Source organism: Siphateles boraxobius, unplaced genomic scaffold, assembly GCF_051911475.1.
Source record: "Siphateles boraxobius isolate OS27281-9 unplaced genomic scaffold, OSU_SipBor_1 78, whole genome shotgun sequence".
NCBI classification, from domain to species: domain Eukaryota; kingdom Metazoa; phylum Chordata; class Actinopteri; order Cypriniformes; family Leuciscidae; genus Siphateles; species Siphateles boraxobius.
Genome location: NW_027509206.1, coordinates 97,940 through 116,666, shown reverse-complemented (window position 1 = coordinate 116,666; position 18,727 = coordinate 97,940). Strand labels below are relative to the sequence as shown.

Here is an 18,727-nt window from a genome sequence, read left to right as displayed (position 1 = left end):
TGGATCACTCCTCCATAGGCTTCTCTGGGATTGACACTTGTTCCCCGAAAAGTTATTAAAGACATCGTTAAAATAGTCCAAGTGACGACAGTGGCTCAATCTTAAGTTTATCAAGCGACGAGAATACTTTTTGTGCGCAAAAACAAACAAAAATAACGACTTTATTTCAACTATTCATTTCCTTCTCTGTGGGCCTCGAGTGAGTTCACTAGTGTAACAGCGCAGCTCTTCTGTGTTGTACATCACACACATCACACACATGACCGGCGCCGGCCAGTAGTGAGCCTACGTGTGACGTACAACACAGTAGCGCTGCGCGTTTATGAGTGAGTCACTGAATCATTCATTCACCCGACTCATTCAAACGGTTGATTCGTTCAGGAACGAAGCAGGTGACTCTTTATGACTGAGTAAAATATAAATATAAGACAAAACCCATACATGGGCATTTTTTTGCTCTCATAATTGACCCTTCGCTAAGCCCCGCCCTCCTTAGTCACTGTTGCTACGCCTGTCAAGCTTTCGCGCCTGGCACGTCTATTACAGTGTGTATGCACCGGTGTCAGACATTCCCAATGAGATAATTAGTAATTTTTGGCGAACATGTGAAATATCTGAGAGAGCAAGACAAAAGGGACTGCAGTGTGCATTCGAGGGATATATTCACGATATAATATGCAACCGATATTATAAGAGTTGCATATTACCAAAATCTAATTAACTGTAATAATTCTCTAATTAACCAAAATTAGAGAATCATTTCATAAAAATTGAAGCTAAAGCCTATAGTCCCAGCCATACGCTAACCATTCACATGGGAAACACACAAATCGTTAAAATATGTGCAATATGAACAAAGAACTGTAATTATTTCCAACTTCCAAGCAATAGTGTTTTTGTTAATCCTGTGGACATGTAGTTGTGAATGTGGTCTCCCACACTGCTGATCCACGCACATCATTTCTCCCCTCGGCTTTTAGATTTTCGGGAAGAAAAAAAATTACACTCCCCCGTCCAAACTTTTATGATACCGGGTATCAGATTTGCACAATCCATACGCTCAACGCTTCGGCATGTTTCCCTCGCTCGAAAGCTCGCCAGACCTCCCGCGCCTAGTTACGGTTGCTAAGACACGATTGGCCAGTGGCGGTTTTCGGGCGTGGCTTAGCGAAGGGTCAATTGTGAATTTCAGTGAATTTCAACTGCATTCTAATAGAATTCATCACTCTACATCATGATCATAAACTAAACTTTATGCAATGTAAGATGACGTATCTGGGATGGGGTGAGTGCGTTAACGTTATTTTATATATATATATATATATATATATATATATATATTATTATAATTTATTTATATTAGTACAGGTGAAATTCGAAAAATTTTAATATTATGCAAAACTTCATGTATTTCAGTAATTCAAATTAAAAGGTGAAACTAATATATTTAGTATATATAACTATATACATATGCATGATTATACTTTTCAGAGGCCCGACATTTCTGTATTTAAAATCCTTTTTTTGTATTGATTTCATGTAATATTCTAATTTTTTTGAGATTTTGAATTTGAGGTTTTCATAAGCTGTAAGCCATAATCATCAAAATTATAACTTTTGCACGATTTTTCGAGTTTCACCTGTAGTAGTTGAAGACACTTAATATAAAATGGGACAGCAGAGAAAGTAAAACTATGCATCACAGAAAAAAATATGATTCATGATTCTATATTAAAATTCCTGTTTATACTGTTGTTAAATAAAATGTATAAATATGGGGAGATGGACTTGCAAACTTTCATGCATGATGTTACTGCATGTAGGACTGCTTTTAAAAAATCAAAATAACATCCAAATATTAATGTATTGAATTGAATAGAATTTAATAGTAGTTTTAAAAAAGGATCTTCTAACTTTGACCCTAGTTGAAAATTTACATTATACATGAAGTAATATATAACCACCGTCATCATGTGTGTTGTGTGCTTAGCAGTTTTATAACCTTTTAAGAGTCTGTTGTTAATGTTTCCAGAAAGGTTCAGTGTTGAGCTCTTTGTGTGTGTGTGTGTGTGTGTGTGTCTGTGTCTGTGTCTGTGTGTGTGTGTGTGTGTGTGTGTGTGTGTGTGTGCAGATGGCGCTCAGTGCCGCCTCTCCGCTGTACCGCGGGCTGGTTTCAGACATCGACTGCCGCTGGGGTGTGATCTCTGCGTCTGTGGACGACCGGACCCCGGAGGAGAGGGGCCTGGAGGTGAGGACACCACACACACACACACGCAGCAGCTCTTATTCTCATTTGATATTCACATTTGTACTTACAAAGTTCTCACTTTGTAAATTCTCAAAAGGGACAATTTGGATAAGATTAGTTTTCTTTTTAAATTATTAACGGAGTCATTTTATGTATGATTCACACAGGTCTGGGATCTCTCTAATTATTACTGAAGTGCGATGGTCTATTGTTTGGACGAGGGCATTACGGATCTTTATGTTCTCTGTAATTATGTAATTTAGTGAAGGAATTAAGCCCAAAAAACTGAAAAGGATAGTTCACCCAAAAAGGGAAATTAGCACATGATTTACTCGCCCTGAAGCCATCCTAGGTGTATATGACATTTTTCTTTCAGAAGAATACAATCAGAGTTATATTACAAAATGTTCTGGCTCTTCCAAGCTTTATAATGTGCATCTATCCATCATAAAAGTGCATCTATCATCATAAAAGTGCATCTGTCCATGATAAAAGTGCATCTATCATCATAAAAGTGCATCTATCATCATAAAAGTGCATCTGTCCATGATAAAAGTGCATCTATCATCATAAAAGTGCATCTGTCCATAATAAAAGTGCATCTGTCCATGATAAAAGTGCATCTGTCCATGATAAAAGTGCATCTGTCCATGATAAAAGTGCATCTGTCCATGATAAAAGTGCATCTATCATCATAAAAGTGCATCTGTCCATAATAAAAGTGCATCTGTCCATCATAAAAGTGCATCTGTCCATCATAAAAGTGCATCTGTCCATGATAAAAGTGCATCTGTCCATAATAAAAGTGCATCTGTCCATCATAAAAGTGCATCTGTCCATCATAAAAGTGCATCTGTCCATGATTAAAGTGGATCTGTCCATGATAAAAGTGCATCTGTCCATGATAAAAGTGCATCTGTCCATGATAAAAGTGCATCTATCATCATAAAAGTGCATCTGTCCATAATAAAAGTGCATCTGTCCATGATAAAAGTGCATCTGTCCATGATAAAAGTGCATCTATCATCATAAAAGTGCATCTGTCCATAATAAAAGTGCATCTGTCCATCATAAAAGTGCATCTGTCCATGATAAAAGTGCATCTGTCCATCATAAAAGTGCATCTATCCATTATAAAAGTGCATCTATCCATGATAAAAGTGCATCTATCCATGATAAACGTGCATCTATCATAATAAAAGTGCATCTGTCCATCATAAAAGTGCATCTGTCCATGATAAAAGTGCATCTATCCATGATAAAAGTGCATCTATCCATCATAAAAGTGCATCTGTCCATGATAAAAGTGCATCTATCCATGATAAAAGTGCATCTATCCATTATAAAAGTGCATCTATCCATGATAAAAGTGCATCTATCCATGATAAACGTGCATCTATTCTAGAGGTCGACCGATAGTGGATTTTACCGATACCGATATTTAGGTTTGACCATTAATGCCGATAACCAATAATTCAATCGATATTTTTTAAAATGGATACTGGATTAAAAACAAACATAACACTCACAAGTAAAACAGTGCTGAACTGAAATGTGCTAAATTAAATAAATATATAAATATTAATATATTAAAATAAGAAGTTCTACAGAACGAACTCTATATAGAAAATAATTTAAACATTAAAATATTAAAAGTTTCGTTAGCTATAACCTAGAAACATACGTAAATTTCATAGTAACACTTTGCAAGTCGCATTTGTTAACAAGGATGTATTAGCCAGCTTTCATGAACTATATGCATTATGCAATATACGTTTTTACTGCATGTATTAATATGAGCAATGCAATTGAACCTTTATCATTCATGTTAGTTCATAGTACATTAACTAAGGTAATAACAGATAAAATAAGAATTAAAACTCTATTTCAAAAGCATTAGTAAATGTTGAAATTAACAAACTAACAATGAATAATACTTCTACAACTTTTATTAACCTTAGTTAATGCTAAAAATGTAATCTTATTGTAAAGTATTACCATTTCATATAATTCCAAAGAGTCATTCTTAAAGATGGCCATTAAAATTTAATAAAGACTAGAGCCCGACCGATATGGATTTTTGGGGGCCGATGCCGATACCGATAAAAAAGCCAGATACCGATTAGGGCTGCAACAACTAATCGATAAAATCGATTATAATCGATTATGAAAATCGTTGTCAACGAATGTCATTATCGATTAGTTGGTCTGCTTACGTCACGGGGAGCGTTTACTGGTACGCACACACACGCAAGGTCTCTCTCCCTCAGGCGCTCTGCCGAGCGCGCGCGCTACACGGTTTGGAGCAGTCTCTTCTGTCTCGCATGCGCGCTCTTGCTTGCGCGCTCTAGATTTCGGGAGTTTGAACTAATTCGCGGGCATCAGGGAGCCGCAATCAATATGCGGGAGACTCCCGGGACTTCCGGGATGTCTGTATTTTGTCTCGAGCATCAGGTTGTGCAATCAGTTCGCTCGCAACGTAAGTGATGGATTAAAATAGCGCTACCGCAGAAATAGGTTAAATTAAAACGGTGTTTACAAAGTGAAGCACTAAATATAAAGGCAGTTAATAACAGCAGCAGTAAAATATTGTTTTTTAGTCACTGTACTCAGTGGTTTTCAGCGAATGCTTGTGCACTAATGCATAATTTCTCCTGTCCTTTACTCAAGCCTGTTAGCTTGCTGGGTAACGTTACCTCCATTCCGTTCTCTTTTTATAGCATTTGTCTACTAAGTTTTAATTGTTTTTCAAACGCGATCTACTGCGGCTCTACATTCACACAATTGTTTTCAGTCTTTCTATATTTATTTAATCAATTTATCCTTATATTATATTCTTTTATATATTATATATATAATATATATTATATTATTTATCCTTATATTCCTTATATATAATTAATTTTAAATAAAAATTAAATGAATTATATATTTTAGATGTTTTTAGTTTGTTTTTAGTTCAGATATTCACATCTGAACAACATGTCTGTGTAAATTTGTTTTAACAAAAATTGTGTTAAAACATAATATGTTGGATATTATTTTTTTAACAATAATCATGTTTGTCAACTTGCCATCAGCAATTATCATTAAAAACAATGCAAATATTGATATTAGTAAAACTCAATGTGTGGCTTTTGCACTTTTTAAAGTATACTTTTACACATAAATACCCTGATTTACGGTTTTATTTAGTTATAATAAAAAAAATCGAATTTAATTTCTATCCGATTAATCGATTAATCGAAAAAATAATCGTCCGATTAATCGATTATCAAAATAATCGTTAGTTGCAGCCCTAATACCGATATATCGGCCGATATTATTTATGTGTATATCATAATACAGTAGCAATATTATGTGTATTATAGTACAGTACCAGTCAAAAGTTTGGACACTTTCCTATTGGTGTATAAAAAGTTTTGATGGGTACTGTGTATATAGAATACACAGTATAAACAGAATAAACATAAAAGTTCTGCAATGATCACTCAAATGTGGTGATCAAACACTTGTGTGACAAAGATATGTAATGGAGGCAGGGGGAATGATAGAATGAGAATGATACATTTGAGCTGTAACCAAACTAGTTTGCATTGCATGTTATATTATATTCTAAATACTGTTGCATAATCTTCACTAACGACTTTGTCTTTTAATTTAGTCACGTTATATAAAACATAACTTGTATCAATAAATATATCAAAAGTGTCACTGACAACCTTATTATCTTCTATTTTTAGTCTTAATTCCTCTAATCTCTACCAGTGGAGGAAGAACTCAGATCTTTTTACTAAAGTAAAATGAATAATATCAAAATGAAAACGTTTTTAATTACATATGTAGGCTACAGTACTTTTATACTATTTTAAATAAGTAGTAAGCTATAAAGTTTTATAATTATATAAATGATTGGAATATTGCTTGATGTTGTAACGTAGCGTTATAGGCAGAATGAGCTTTAACACTGTGTCTACACACCGGACGCAGCCGCTATCACTCGCGTCGCAACAGCTGTTTACCCGCGACCCGTTACAAAGCAGAATGGGGCATCAGTTTACTGTCGGAAATTTGTCGCTCGCGCAACGCATTTTAATCAATGTTTCATCAACCATTTGCCTGGATTTAATAAATAATAAGTAAATATAGCAGATAATAATCAGGACTTCTCAGCTGCGCGCTTGCAATAGTCACAAGCTCACACGATAGGTGACAGAGGCTGGCAGCAGAGAAATCAATTCTGTGAATTACACTGCGCAAATCAAAAGTAATAGTCTTTTCTAATCTACTACCCACCGGATGAAGAAGGGTTGGCTCTCAACAGAACATAAAAAATTCATTTTATTTTATTTTTCGTGTTCGCATTAATGAGTGAAAAACAATGTTAAGGACGTGACAAGCTCTGAAAGCGCCACTAAAGTGCTTTAAAAATTTCACAGAGACATCAAACAGAAAGCACAAAGCCTTTCATTAAAGTGAATTTAGTTTTGTATTAATTGTATCTTAATTTTAATCAATGTTTCATCAACCAATTGCCTGGATTTAATAAATAAGAAGTAAATATAGCGGACAATAGATAATCTCGACATGGAGGCGTCGACGCGTGAACTGGAGGTCGTCTCATGCATAAATTAACCGAAACTCAGCGTATAAACCTGAGAAATATATCTATATTGAAATGCCTACTTTTAAACAGAACAATTCACATCGAAAGACAGACTACTCTCTGCTGTAATCCGTATGCAATGTGCATTTCTCTCTGGCGTGTTCACTGAAGATCGCGAGTCAGCGTCGTCAACTTTGCAGCAACACTGACTGAAAACACTTGTTTATTAATAAACAATTAAAATGTCTCTTTGCTATACTGTATTTGATGTATTCACAATCATTACTTTTGCCAGTTCTTTGTGACAGCTTTTAGGTGCTTTATTGGCAGCGCCACCCTTACATGAATCACCGCACCCGCATTTTTAAAAATATTCATTTATCGGCCATTATAAATGCCGATACCGATAGTACCGATAGTAAAATGCCTAATATCGGCCCGCCGATATATCGGTCGGGCTCTAATAAAGACCTATATTACGTATACGTAATATAGCCTATGTATGGTCTCTCACTTTATTTGCTTCTATTTTAGAACACTTGATGATTATCTGATCAAAGCAACAAGATGTATTGTAGTGATAAAAAAAGAAGTGTTCTCTCTCTCCTTGCTGCACACAGCCTTACATGCTAACGTAAACAGCCAGTGATAGTTTTTTATTTGTACTCTAGAGGCCGCTCTCGCTCTGTATAATGCCAGCAGTCTCTTCTCAGCGCTCTCGTACTGTGTAATGACTCCGCAAAGTTCTCAGCCGCTCCAGCAACGGACGCAACCCGGAAAAACTATCGGTGTGGATTTTTACCTGTAACGATTGTTCCACCAATCAACTATCGGTGCCGATTAATCGGTCGATCTCTAATCTATTCATCATAAAATTTCATCTATCCATGATAAAAGTTCATCTATCCATGATAAAAGTGGATCTGTCCATCATAAAAGTGCATCTATCCATCATAAAAGTGCATCTGTCCATCATAAAAGTGCATCTATCCATCATAAAGGTTCATCTATCCATGATAAAAGTCCATCTATCCATGATAAAAGTTCATCTATCCATGATAAAAGTGCATCTGTCCATGATAAAAGTGCATCTGTCCATCATAAAAGTGCATCTGTCCATCATAAAAGTGCATATATCCATCATAAAAGTGCATCTATCCATCATAAAAGTGCATCTATCCATCATAAAAGTGCATCTATTCATCATAAAAGTGCATCTATCCATCATAAAAGTGCATCTATCCATCATAAAAGTGCATCTATTCATCATAAAAGTGCATCTGTCCAAAAATTTGTCGTTCCTCCATCTTGACTGAGCTTCAGTGTTACGGAAAGGCTGAAGCTGATTGGTTGGTTCTTGTCTGAAAAGTTGGGATTTTTTCTATCATTCTATTATGAACAAAAAATGTGACGTGAACATAATATGGCCTCTTTAAAATGAATTCTCTATCTGTTTCTCTGCAGCCGCTGAAAAACAACAAATTCAAGATCAATAAATCCAGGTATGATTCGATTGACAGCTACCTCTCCTGCTGCGGGGAGAAATACAATGACATTGAGCTGACCATCGATGAGGAGATCAACAAACAGCTCCTCGATGCAGGTGAACACACACACTGACACAGTCCCCTGTCTTATGTACATTCTGCAATAGAAAATAAAAACACACACACCGACACCCCGTCTACATCGACCTCAGTGAGAAGACGTTATATATTATAATAGGGGCTTTCGCACCGGAGGAACCTTTTCATAGTTCCTAGAAATATTGTCAGAAGTTCCTGGATATCGGCGTGTTCGCACCGCAGGAACTAGGAACGATTTTAGTTGTGGGAACTCCTTATGGGGGAAATAAATGAGCTCATGTACTTCAGAGTCGGTCTAAAGTAACCGGCGTTATAGGATCTACAGTGACGTTAGTGTTCGCTGATTGGCCGAACGCACGCGAAACACCAGCACCCGCCATTTTTATAAAGCCATGTAAACACAGATTATAGCCTATATATTTACTCCAGAAACTCTACGAACATGTAAAACACTGATAGATGAAGCTCTTCACCTTTACACTGAGGAGAAAACCCAACGCAACTTTGAGGAGACCGAGAGAAACATGATCATGTAATTCAACACTGGACATAAACCACACGACATATGCTAATCATTTTTCATCACGGTCTACTTTCTATGTATAACAGCTCTATCTAATAACGTATTAGACAGGAGTGTTAGACAGATCGTGAACTAATGAACAGGAGAATGTGAGCGCTGTGTGTTCAGTCGTTCTCAGCGCCGTCAAAATAAAAGTCACAACAACAAGCGCGTCTCACGTCACTTCAGAGTTCCTACTAGCGCTGCGAACGCAAGCAGGAACACGTTCATAAGGGACCGTTAGTTCTCTGGGAAACTCCCTGGAGACTCGATCCTATAATTACTGGAGCAAAGGCCTCTAATGTGTTCGTTTGCAGCACTCGATGTAGACGGTGTGAAACCACTGGGGTGTGTGCTCTCGTCAGCTCTGATCAGTGTTTGAGCGCTGTGTTTTGCACTGTTGCAGGCATTGACAAACTGCTGGCACAGCACATCGCACACCTCTTCATCCGGGACCCGCTCTCGCTCTTCCAGGAGAAGATCCACTTGGACGACGAGAACGAATCGGACCACTTCGAGGTATTTAAAGGAGGAGTTCACTTCAGAATTAAACTCTCCGCCACGTCATCCGAGGTGTTCATGTCTTTCTTTCTTCTGTCAAAAATACATTTTTAAAGGGAGCAATTCCAGGATTTTCTCCATATAGTGACTTCAATGGAGTCCAACGGGTCGAAGGTCCAAAATGTGAGTTTCAGTGCAGCTTCAAAGTCTCGACACGATCCAGCCGAGGAATAAGAGTCTGATCTAGACAAACCAGCGCACATTTATAACAAAATAAAAATGTATATACTTTTAACCACAAATGCTCGTGCGATGCTCCACACATTACATTATCACGTTGAAAGGTCACGTGTGACGTAGGAGGAAGTACCTGGAGTGTTTTTTCCTCAAAAACCTTAATTTCTTTTATACAGAAGAAAGAAAGACATCTTGGATGACGTGGAGGAGAGTAAATCATCAGGAAATTATAACTCTGAATTGAACTAATCCTTTAAAATTAACATGTGATTTTTACTGTTCTAGCAACATTACCAAACAAGAAATGTTAATATTAGACCAGTGTTTGCCACATCATATAGCATGTGAGAATGAACCACGGTTTATTTTGCATGTTCCAGAATCTTCAGTCAACCAACTGGCAGACAATGAGGTTCAAGCCCCCCCCTCCAAACTCTGACATCGGGTGGAGAGTCGAGTTTCGCCCCATGGAGGTATTAAACACACACACACACAAGTGCGCACACACACGCGCACACACACACATACACACACGCACACACACACATACCTGTCTGTGTGCCAGCAATGCAAGCCGAAGCGACTGACTGTGTGCTTAGCAAAGCTTAGCCGTATACTGTGTGTGTGTGTGTGTGGGAGGGGGGGGGCGAGGATGTTTTTGAAACATTTTTTTTTTTTTATGAAAATAAGTCCTGAACCACTGGGTATTTGATGCACCTGTTAATGTAACAATTATAGAATAACTATTAGTGAAACAATATTGGAACATGTACATTACATTTTAGTTCATCAAGTAGAGCGAGATTTCACTCTAACGGGCGTTTCACACTGCAAGTGAATATCTATTTCAAGCCATGCATGTTTGTGCAATTGCCATTGGATTTTTTACTTTGCAAAAAAAAAAAAAGTTGGGAAACGCTCATAAACACCTCTCTTTGGGTTCATAATGGATTACATAATTCATTTCGATTTGAATTGGTTATTTAAAGGAGTGGTTGATTTATAATTTCACTTTTCTAACTTTAGTTAGTGTGTAATGTTGCTGTTTGAGCATAAACAACATCTGCAAAGTTACAAAACTCAAAGTTCAGAGCAAAGCGAGATATTTGCTTTTACAGAAATCACTTTTTAAGGACTACAACAAACGGCTGGTACGAACTACAATGAGCTTCTTCACGGGTTAATGACATCACAAACCCTGAAACCTTTACAGATTATCAAGACAGAATATGCTAATCAATTCCTAGAAGATATTTAACTCCACATCAGATACATAAGTTCATCAACTAACTATTCAGAAATGTCTGTTGCTTCTACAGGTTCTTCTTGAGTCTCTCCATTAATTGTCTGACCGTTTGATCATAAAAGGCTAAACGTTTTAGAAATTTTCAGCACGTGTGTGTGTGTGTGAGGTAAAAGGACACAAGCTCTTGAAGCTCCGCCCCCTGTGCCGGGAGCAGCAGCTCATTTGCATTTAAAGGGACACACACAAAGCAAGGCATTTTTGCTCACCCTCAAAAAGTGACAATTTTAACATGCGATATAAAAATATCTGTGGGGTATTTTGAGCTAAAACTTCACATACACACTCTGGGGACATCAGAGATTTATTTTACTACATCTTGTTGAAAGGGCATTATACCACCCCTTTAAATTTCACATTTCAAGCTTTCTATAGATATAATTCTTATCGTGAATGAGGGATGTGTACAGAGAATTTCGGTTCATTTGTGACGCGCTCCAGAAAGGAGACAGTGACGGCATAAAGCGTATCCTGTTTGTACGTGCTTGTTTTTTCTTTATTTTACAAAAGCATCACGTTTTGTTGTTATAATGAGAGTATAAAAATAAAATGATACCCTTTACAGTTTCTAATGATGTCTTTCTCTAATATGTACAACAAAAAACGACAGAGTATTTTAAGTTCTCTCCACTGTAATGAGGAAAACAATCCTAGCGTGTTGGTCAAAGGATAATTTAACATGCCAATTTTAAAACTCGATTATAGAACAATACGTATCGCCAGTTGTGCCAAAACACTTATTTATAAACTTCAATATTTCATACAAAATAATCACAAAATGCAATAGCACAACATGCTGTCAACATAGACTCCATCCATCCCAAAATACGACATGATCTTGACCGATATTGTGAAATTCACCCTATTTTATGCAAAAATTGGTTTGGTTTTGCATAAACATGAAATGCCTAATATCATGTGTAACATTTTTTGTTGTTTTTTTTACAGGTCCAACTGACAGATTTTGAGAACTCTGCTTATGTCGTATTTATCGTCCTTCTCACCCGTGTGATCTTGTCCTACAAGCTGGATTTCCTCATTCCATTATCAAAGGTGTGTGTGTGTGTGTGTGTGTGTGTGTGTGTGTGTGTGTACGTGTGTGTGTGTGTGTATGTGTATGTGTATGTGTATGTGTGTGTGTGTGTATGTGTATGTGTATGTGTGTGTGTGTGTGTGTGTGTGTGTGTGTGTGTGTGTGTGTGTGTGTGTGTGTGTGTGTGTGTGTGTGTGTGTGTGTGTGTGTGTGTGTGTGTGTGTTTTTACATGTTTAGCATTTTAACTGATTTATGCACAGCAGAAAAAGTGTGATTCTAGGGATGATTTAAATACTGTGCATAATCTTAAAGGCAAGACGAAGTAGAAATGTGCATGCAAGTAATATACATTTGTATTTGTGTAATTTTTTCCAACTCTCTTGGTTTAGGTCGATGAAAATATGAAAGTTGCTCAGAAGCGAAATGCCGTGCAAGAAGGCATGTTTTATTTCCGGAAGGACGTCTTTAAAGGTTAGTTGTTAAAGGAGGTCATTATCGTTTATATCGGTGTTAAGCTGTGACATGTTTATAAAGGCACAACTGAACTCGTGTGGATATATGTGACAGTGCATGCATTTAAATGAATTATTTGCTACAGTGCACTTGTGTACATACAAGTACAGTATAAAAAAATGTATTCAACAATAACTGCATGTAATTCATTTCTAAAATTACACTGTTGACCAGGGGCCGGTTGCACCAGCTGTGTGCAAGTTACAACTTAGCCTAGTTTTGACGTAAATGGACACTAAGTTACGACTTACGCAATTCTAAATATGTTTGCATAAAACGTATAAACTAAATATTTATGGCAGCCTCCGATCAGGAGTAACGGTCAGACTAAAATATGAGACAGACTGAACTGCATTAATACGCTCTTCTTCTACCTGACAGATTTCAACTCTTTAGACACATGATAATGCTGAAATTTACACTCGCTTACAGTTTAAGAGAGAGAACATTATGTGAAAAGATTACATCTTTAGCGGCTCTTTATCACGGACCCGTCCTAAACAGCGCCGCTGTGTGCATCGGTCCATGTTGTGCATGTCAAATATCAGTCATAATCAATAAACGCAATTTCTTATGTTTTTTGTATCAATATTTATTGATCCGTATTAATTTCATTTTAAATACAGTTTTTGAATGTTATTTACATATAAAAACACTTATGTCATTCATGATCAAGTATCGTATTAAATGGAAACTTATTTTTACCGTTAGTAACGTGAGGCAAAAGAAGTTAGAATGAAGGACAAACGGAAATGCACGGCATTTCAAGCGTATTTGAAAGCTGCTATTGGATCATCGAGGCTAAACGTCATTTTTGCGACTACGCAATACTTTACGGAGAGTTTGCAACCTACTAGCAACGATCTGCCTTACGAACAAATGGTGCAACGGAACAAAGTACAGAGTTAGTTACAAACTAGCTAGTAGTTACTAAGGGTGCTTTCACACCTGCCTCATTTAGTTGGGTTGAATCGCACTAGAGTTCGTTTTCCCCCTTGGTGCGGTTCGTTTGGGCCGGTGTGAAAGCAGCAATCGCACTTGGGTGCGCACCAAACAAGCGTGAGGTGGTCTCGGTACGCTTTCAAACGAACTCTGGAGCAGTTCGTTTGTGGTGAGAACGTGATCCAACCTCGAACAGACCCAACTGCCAAAGAACTGCGCATTTTTGGACTAAACCAGCTGCCGTAGACAGCTGCACTGTGCATTAATGCACGCCTCCTCCTGAAGTGACTTGCGATGCTCCTTCGCCGTGTGCAGTGCATTAAATCATTATTTTCAAGCCGCATCCTCGCTTCATTCTCAAATGTTATTGTTTGCCTAAAGTGGTGTAGACAAACTATATAATACACTGTGACCAGGGATACAGTCAGCCCACACAGTCGTCTCTCCATATTAAAAAGCTGTCTGCCGGATTTTCCTCTTTGTTAACTTCTGGGAGCTCTGGAATTTTCCCGCACGTTAATTCTGACCAATCGAAGTGCAGTTACCTCTGGCCAATGAGTGATGTGGATGTTGTCACGTGACTGCATTTTGGTTTGTTTCATCAACTCATCATCATCTAATTCGGACCAGAGCAATCAGTGTGGTGTGAAAAGGAACCAAAACGCCTGAAAATGATACAAAGTATAATTTTTCGCCCTTAGTCCGGACCAAATGAACCGAACTACAGATCTGAAAGCACCCTAAGCCTCTAGTCTGGACTCTACGTTCCAATTTAAGAAAGAACTTACGAACGGCTGGTGCAACCCGACCCAGGACTTGACATTAACTGTTTTGTTCACCAGCCACTGTGGCAATGTGATTTTCACTGACCACAGTTTGTTTTTGGGAAAATACATTTCATATCACTGAATTTGTGAAAGCGAATTTAAAACGATAGCAGTTTCTCTCCACTGCTGGGTTGGTGGGTGTTAATTAGTGATGGGAAGTCCGATTATTATTATCCGTGAACTGGTTCTTTCGGACAGTTTGTTTCAATAAACCGGTTAAAAAAAAACGATTCACCAGTTCGTTTACATAATCACACAATGACGTCACATATATACGCAATTCTGTTATTAAAGCACCCAATAATGACGTGAAATGCTGATGTTTTACACATCTAAAGCATATATAGTTAATAATCTAGTCTTAATCAACTCACCTCAATCATAATCACAAACATTTTCTCCAGCCATTAACTCCAGAAACACGTCACCTCGTTCTCCTTGTGAGTTTGCAGGTCTGAGTTAAAGACCATGAGTTTAGTGATTCTCATATTTCTTTCATGATTCTGGTTATTTCCAGGCTGTAACCCAATGTCGGACCCAGCCGCCGCGGCTCAGAACGGGCTGGAGAGCGAGCCGAGTGATGGGGAAGAGTTCACGCTGATGAGCATCGACACCATCATCAACGGGAAGGTGTGTGTTTCTCTGCTCGGCTTTCAGTGTGTTCAGCGATTCTTAGTTCCTCTGGTTAATGTGTGTGTGCCTGTGTGCGTGCGTGTGTGTGTGTTTGTGTGTGTGTGTGTGTGTTTCTGTGTGTGTGTGTCTGTGTGTGTGTGTGTGTCTGTGTGTGTGTGTTGGGTCTGATGTGCTGCTCAGGAGGGGGTGTTTCACGGGCTGATCCCGATGTTGAACAGCTACCTGGAGAACATGGAGGTGGACGTCGACACTCGATGCACAATCCTCAACTATCTGAAACTCATTAAGAAGCGCGCTTCTGGTATGCAAATGTCTTTGACTTCATTACACTGCAGTATTTCCACTGATTCCACTGATTTCTGCAATCATTACAGGTTTGTGTTATAGATAGTGTCAGTTCCCTTTCAGTCGATAACGTCAGACGTAGTCGACGTTCGACTGACTGGGGATCGCGTCAGAGAGCCTATCATCTTCGAGTACTATTGAACGAGCCAATGGAATTGGGGTGCGTGATTTGCATCACACATTCTGCCCCCGCAGCGCGGGTATAAATACGGAAGTGGATGCACGCACTAGTTGCCTTTCACTTCGGAGCCGATCGTCTTTGATGTCTCTGAAGAGTGCTGTTGTATTCAACGAGCGAGTGTGTCAGTGTTCTTGCGGGAAAACCTTCCAGTGTTGGTGTTCTACAGAGTGGTGCAGCGGTGATCGCGAGCTTTTCAGCTCCCAACTGCTGTTTTAACAGCATCAAATTTCTACTGTTTTGTTGTGTGTTGACCGTTGGTTAGAGGGCGAGAAGTGAGTGCTTCACTGTTTTGGTTGAAAGACTAATTCAGTGTTTGCCGCGGTCGTTCCCTGTGTGCTCTGGCACTGGTGACAGTCCAATTCCTAAAAGAGCAATACGAGTGTGAGTGTGTCTTTTTCAAGATGCCATTCCATCCGTGCATTTCTGGGTGCGGTATGGCGCTGTCTCCCTCTGACAGTCACGAAAGCTGTGCCACATGTTTGGGCTTACAACATGCTGAGGCAGCTTTTGTGGATGACTCATGTTCCCATTGCGGGAACATGGCCATCTCGGTGTTGAGATCTAGACTCGTCTTCGTCAGAAGCGTTGGTGCAGTCCCCGCCTCTGGGGCCTGCACTTGCTCTTCCTCTGGGTTACCTTCCCAGAGAAAGACTGGGGTGCCGTCCAAGCTGGGTGATCTGAGGATCACAGTAAGGGGTAATCCGCCCAGCCATGCCCCGTGGATCCCTCACTCCTCTTTCGCACCGCAGCCGGTGGAGCTCCCCAATGAACCTGCTGGTCCCTCTGTAATGGACCGACCAGTCGTTTCATTTGGGGTCCCTCCAGGAGACAGTATATCTGTTGCAGCGTCGGAGGGGGAGCTGGACTCTGGAGATGACGACTCGGCTGCGCTGCCTCCTCCTGGGAGACCAGTGTTGTCCGAGCTAGATCCAGAAATGTCAGCTATGCTGAAAAAGGCCGTCGTGGTGGTAGGGCTCGTGTGGAACCCTCCACCGTGTCCCGAGCCGTCTCGGTTGGATGATTGGTTTATCGGGTTGGGCCGTGCTGGTTCTCAGCCCGCCGCCCCGGTACCTTTCTTTCCTGAAGTGCATGAGGAGCTGACAGGGGCATGGATGGCACCTTTCTCTGCCAGAAACCGCCTAAGTTGCTCCTCCCCCCTCACTACCCTTGACGGGGGAGTGGTGAAGGGTTACGAGGCTATCCCTCCGGAGGAGCGCTCTGTTGCCATGCAACTGTGTCCGGCGACCGCTGCTTCCTGGAGAGGTGATCCTCGTCACCCCTCTAAAGCCTGTAAGTTCTCGTCCGCTCTTACGGGCAAGGCTTACAAAGCTTGTGGGCAAACTGCTTCCTCTCTGCATTCCATGGCGTTGCTCCAGGTCCACCAGTCCCAGGCACTCATGAACATGCACGAGGGTAGCCCGGACCGTGAGCTCATGGGTGAGCTCCGCACTGCAACTGACCTCGCCCTCCGGGCCACGAAGGTTGCAGGTTGCGCTGTAGGTTCGTCGATGTCCATGCTTGTGGTCCAGGAGCGCCATCTGTGGTTCAACCTGGCCAATATGAGAGAAGCGGATAAGGTTCGGTTCCTGGACTCTCCCATTTCCTAGGTTGGGTTATTCGGCGACGCTGTGGAGAACTTCGCCCCTTCGAAAACGCTGAACTTGGACGGGCCCCCCAGGGATGGAGAACTTGCTCTTGGAGTGGAGTATCTTGGAGTATCAGTTCAGAGTCCTTCCCTTCGAGTGCTCCAGAACCCGTTGGGTCTTCAGGTCAACTGGGAAAGAGTAATCTCGCCCACGGGTTGAGTATCTCTTTTTCAGTTTTGGAGTGGACTCGATCCAACACGTCTCTCCAGTGAGAGTGTGTTCAGCTTGTGCTTATTGAAGTGAGAAAGGGTCTCTCTGAAAGGAACTTTCAGTGGCTCCTGGGGCATATGGTAGGCAGCCACTTGGCTTCCTCCATATGAAGACCGCTTCAGCGCTAGCTTCACGATTGAGTCCCGAGGTGACCGTGGCAGAGCAGCTCTCCCTGTGTGACTACGTCATCCCGGTCTGCTGCCAAACCCTCAGCAACTGACGGGCCATGTACAAAGGGTGTGTTTTAACGGGGGCCCGGGCGACCCTCGACTACACGGGCATTCGTGCCTCGAGTTGTTAGACATTGCGACCGTTGATTAAGCTTCCCTTGCAAATCGCAACTCACCCGTCACCTCGTCCTTGGAGTCTCAAGCTTCTGAGGACGCTTTGTTTCACTTTTCCCGCTCTACTCAATCGTGTTGCCGACGAGCCTCACAACAGTTACAGCCAGGGTGAGTGGAGACTCCACCCTCTGGGTACAGCTGGGTCATGACCACTCCGGGGCCGCTCAGTTGCCTTTCCGGGTTCGTCTCCCTGCCAGTTGTTTCTGTCCGAGCGGACAATCCTTGGACAGACACTGTTTCCCAGCTGCCCCAGGGGCCCGCAGAAATGTGTTTCCCCAGTAAGCCTCCTAAAAGCGACTGCGACTCGGGGTCGCCTAGCGCCTGCTCAAGTCAGTGAATTTAATCACACTTCATGTTGAGCAGAAATGCTCCTGAAAATCAGTGAAGTTCATCACACTTAGGTCTTGAGCAGCAAAGCTCCTGTGCTCAGTGAGGTTCTTCGCACTCAAGTGTTGAGCAGAAATGCTCCTGTAGCTCAGTGAGTTTATCACACTCAGGTGTTGAGCAGAAATGCTCCTTTTGGTCAGTGAACTTATCACACTCAAGTGCTGAGCAGAAATGCTCCTGTAGCGCAGTGATCTTCACATGTCATGTTGAGCAATGCTGCTGTCTTTTGCGCCCGTCGCTTGCACCTCGGTGCCAAGTCAGGAGGGAACAGGTCTTCATGGTTGCCCCTTATTGGCCCAACCTGACCTGGTTCCCGTTGACAGCCTTCCTGACTCCCCCTGATTACAGGGACGGGGCACGATGGCACCCACGTTCTACCCCTGGATATATCCGGGCGGTTCTACATCTGAACGTGGAGGTTCAGGCGGTTATCACAGAAATGTGATAGTTACCATCACTTAGAGGTGAGGTAACTTAGAGGTAACATCACCTAAGAGGTGGTGTGCTTACACATTAGAAGTGGAACCTAGTCGTTGAGTGCGTCTTCTCTCCTGAGGAGGTCCTGAAAGCTTTCGATCATTTCAGTGCCCTCTTTCCTGCAAGATGGGTTGGAGTTGGCTGT

General features: G+C 40.8%; 1 protein-coding gene across 1 annotated transcript in view; it reads left to right on the top strand.

The window, feature by feature from the left end:
* LOC143728574 (glutamate--cysteine ligase catalytic subunit-like) overlaps positions 1 to 18,727 on the top strand; it is a 53,016-nt gene that overhangs the window by 29,304 nt on the left and 4,985 nt on the right. Inside the window, exons 8-15 of the mRNA XM_077219362.1 lie at positions 2,132 to 2,248; positions 8,319 to 8,457; positions 9,409 to 9,521; positions 10,121 to 10,213; positions 11,992 to 12,096; positions 12,467 to 12,548; positions 14,877 to 14,989; positions 15,173 to 15,293. Of these exons, the coding sequence (XP_077075477.1) occupies positions 2,132 to 2,248; positions 8,319 to 8,457; positions 9,409 to 9,521; positions 10,121 to 10,213; positions 11,992 to 12,096; positions 12,467 to 12,548; positions 14,877 to 14,989; positions 15,173 to 15,293 (883 nt within the window). The remainder of the gene's footprint in view (positions 1 to 2,131; positions 2,249 to 8,318; positions 8,458 to 9,408; positions 9,522 to 10,120; positions 10,214 to 11,991; positions 12,097 to 12,466; positions 12,549 to 14,876; positions 14,990 to 15,172; positions 15,294 to 18,727) is intronic.